The sequence below is a fragment of the Hypomesus nipponensis genome, chromosome 17, assembly GCF_054491055.1.
Source record: "Hypomesus nipponensis isolate SF chromosome 17, ASM5449105v1, whole genome shotgun sequence".
NCBI lineage: Eukaryota > Metazoa > Chordata > Actinopteri > Osmeriformes > Osmeridae > Hypomesus > Hypomesus nipponensis.
The window spans coordinates 6,196,553-6,200,214 of record NC_140377.1 but is presented as its reverse complement, the minus strand read 5'-3'; the positions used below and the strand labels follow the sequence as shown (position 1 = coordinate 6,200,214).

The following is a 3,662-nucleotide window of genomic DNA, read 5'->3' as shown; positions in this document are numbered from 1 at the left end:
GTTCAAACTTTGACCTAACTTTGGAAGGAATATACTTTTGTCATGTGACATGCCTACAAAACGTCCCATAAAACAAAATGACATAAAACTGAAAGACCCTCCAATATTGGATGACATATGTCATCAAACCTGACTAACATTACTGTTGCTCACAAAATTGTGCGTTGACCAACAGCACAACCATGGCCTGCACCAGACATCACCAATGTATCAAAACGTCACCATATACACAGTAATCCTGCTATGCTCTTTATGAAACAACGAATAGCCAAGACATAAAATATTTGAAAACTTTTTTCAATTATATTATTACATTAATTTGTGCAGCTAATGAGATAGTATATTGTAATCACTGTCTTAAGATATTCGCTGTCACAAGGTAATGGTAACTTGTTTTGATGCTTTGTTTTGAACATTATTCCATAACATTTGTGCATCAAATGTTTTGTGCAGGCCTGATAACTTTGTTTCTACATATTTCCGAAGCGTTTCATTGTTGTAAAGGAAGGATTGTCGAAGTAAAGCGTAACCTACGGTTTCTGACACATTAACTATGTCTGCTCTCTTATCATTCGCTTTAAAAGGCTAGTCTTGCTATTAACACCAAGACATCCTACAGTGTAAAGCGATGGGACACAGTATTTGTGTGTTAAATTGGTACTTTCTGCAATTGTTCATTGTGTCAAATAACGACCAAGTGTTGTACATGATAATCAAGCAGGTCTACGGCACACTACATAGATAAACACTCTAGCCATGAAACTGTAGACTATATTAAAATAAGAGGGGAACTGTTACTGAAATATTTCACCTCCGAGGAAAAAGGCATCAAATGGCCTGTCAATCCAAAAAGTGAAACCAATGAGATTCGACATTGGTGAAGCCGTCGAGCCAATCAGAGAAAGAAGGTGGAGTGAAGGCTTTAAACTTCCAGTAAACTTCTTCTATCACTCAGCGTCTGGACTCACATCTCAGACTTCCATCTCCTGAAGTACCCATGACAACTTAGAAAAAAAGAACGAGGAAAAACAAACAAATCAAATAACAAAAACAACGGACCCCTACTTCATGTTCATGTTGTGAAGGGATTTACCATGGTTCACTGTGCGTAAATGCGCAATTTATTTGGCTGCAAGCGCTTTTATTTGCTTGACTCTTTTCTGAAGTACTTTTGACTTGACATATTTACAAGGATTTCATCTTCCTAAGATTAATCAATGTTGAAAATGACGGATGAACAAGACAAGTCTATCAGCGACCCGCCGTGCAGTCCAGCCGGCACAACAAGCTCCATGTCCCAGGATGAATCTGACTCAGATGCACCATCCTCGCCGACTGGATCCGACGGGCACGGATCTCTGCTGTCTGGCTTGGGAAAGAAACTGGACGGTGAGGATGATGATCGCTTTCCTGCGTGCATACGAGACGCAGTGTCGCAGGTTCTCAAGGGATACGACTGGTCCCTCGTGCCCATGCCTGTGAGGGGGAACGGATCGTTGAAAAATAAACCGCACGTCAAAAGACCGATGAACGCGTTCATGGTCTGGGCGCAAGCGGCGCGCAGAAAGCTTGCTGACCAATATCCTCATCTGCACAATGCCGAACTCAGCAAGACTTTGGGAAAACTTTGGCGGTATGTATCTATGAATTAAATAAACTGTTAATATTATTCGTCTGACATTTTAAAATTACTTGATTTTGAACTTCATAATTTCTCAAGAAACGGACAAAAATGAACAAAATAATACTTTGGCGACCCTGTCACATTTAGATATGTGCATGAATAAAGAATTTAGGATTTAGTAGGTTTACACAATTTGAAATCACATAGGAAAATAATAATTGCTTTCTATTTTTTTTGCATGTCTAAACTGCTGCATAACACAACTAAAAGTCACAAATCTAATTTAAGCCAAGACCTTAAAAAAATACATCATTTTCTGTGTGATAACCTTGAGTAATGTTTTATTTTATTCATATATATTTTTGTTACCATAACTGACATCATATCATTTTAGAGCCGGTACATTATTCAAACATATTCAAAATTCTACATTCATTAATGGTGTGCTAACCATTTGCATAGGCTGCTCTCGGAGAGTGAGAAGAGGCCGTTTGTGGAGGAGGCGGAGAGGCTCCGTGTGCAGCACAAGAAAGATCACCCGGACTACAAGTACCAGCCACGCCGGAGGAAGAACGTGAAACCGGGACAGAGTGACTCTGACTCTGGAGCAGAGCTGGGCCATCAGATGTACAAGGCTGAGCCAGGGATGGTAGGACTGGCTGGTCTGGACGGACACCACCACCATGAACACACAGGTGAGAGGAGCACAACTTCACTGCTGATACAGTATCATGGAACAGCATCGGGTTGTTTTTTGCATATGGAATGTGGAAGCTTTGTTACTAGTTCAATGTTTTTTCCAAAGCACCTTCTCACCCCCCTCTCCCTGTTCTCTGCAGGCCAACCTCATGGGCCACCCACACCCCCGACCACCCCCAAAACAGACTTGCACAACGGGGGCAAGCAGGACCTGAAGCACGAGGGCAGGCGTCTCCTGGACAACGGCCGGCAAAACATCGACTTCAGCAACGTGGACATCTCGGAGCTGAGCACGGACGTCATCAGCAACATGGAGGCCTTCGACGTGCACGAGTTTGACCAGTACCTCCCCCTCAACGGTCACTCCGCCTCCGGCTCCGCCCTGCCCTCAGACCACCATGGCCACGGGCAGAACCCAGGTGCATCCTACCCGTCTCCCTACGGCCACACCGGTGCCGGCGGGCCCTCCTGGAACCGCAAGGCCGCCGCCGGCATGTCCTCCTCCTCCTCATCGGCCGGCGACGCAGCCCAGCACCGACCTCACATCAAGACGGAGCAGCTGAGCCCTTCCCACTACAGCGAGCACTCCCACGGCTCGCCCTCCCACTCCGACTACGGCGGCTCCTACAGCGGCCAGTCCTGCGTGACCTCCGCCGCCGCCGCCGCCTCCTTCCCCAGCTCCCAGTGTGACTATACAGACCTGCAGAGCTCCAACTATTACAGCCCCTACTCAGGCTACCCCTCCAGCCTCTACCAGTACCCCTACTTCCACTCCTCCAGACGGCCCTACGGCAGCCCCATCCTCAACAGTCTGTCCATCCCCCCCACCCACAGCCCCTCTGCGCCCAACTGGGAGCAGCCCGTCTACACCACCCTCTCCAGGCCCTAGGGGCCACCTGGACGCACTGACCCGGCTAACCAGGCAGGTACCCTGGAGTCCAGGGGCCTCCCACTGATGCACTGCTAATGAAGGAAGGATGGAAGGGAGGAGGGAGGGAGGGAGGGAATGTCAGGGAGTGAGGCAGAACGGGGGAAAGTTCTAGATGTTTTGTGGTAGGTCACCTGTGCCCATTTGAGACACGAGACAAACGTTCAAGAAGGAAAAAAAAAAGTGCCTGCTGATTTTATACACCGTTTTTAACCTTTCACCCCTCCGAGGACTAACCTTGAATTGGATAGGGATTGCTGTGGACGGAGAACCAAATTCCTCTGTGAGGACATTTTTGAGGACCCCCACCCCCAAAGACTGCTCCTCCCCAGAGTCCCTCAATCCTCCCATCCCCCCCAAACCCCATCTCTCACAAAGCCCCCTTCCAGTTCAGCACTGCTCGTGAGGATG

General features: G+C 47.4%; 1 protein-coding gene across 1 annotated transcript; it reads left to right on the top strand.

Moving 5' to 3' along the window:
- The first annotated feature begins 969 nt into the window (after nt 1-969).
- On the top strand, nt 970-3,305 carry LOC146253174 (transcription factor Sox-8-like). The gene is made up of 3 exons (XM_084676936.1): nt 970-1,633; nt 2,087-2,319; nt 2,464-3,305. Exons 1-3 carry the CDS (start codon nt 1,218-1,220, stop codon nt 3,210-3,212), a joined length of 1,398 nt encoding a protein of 465 aa, XP_084533062.1. The 5' UTR covers nt 970-1,217; the 3' UTR covers nt 3,213-3,305.
- The last annotated feature ends 357 nt before the right edge of the window (nt 3,306-3,662 follow it).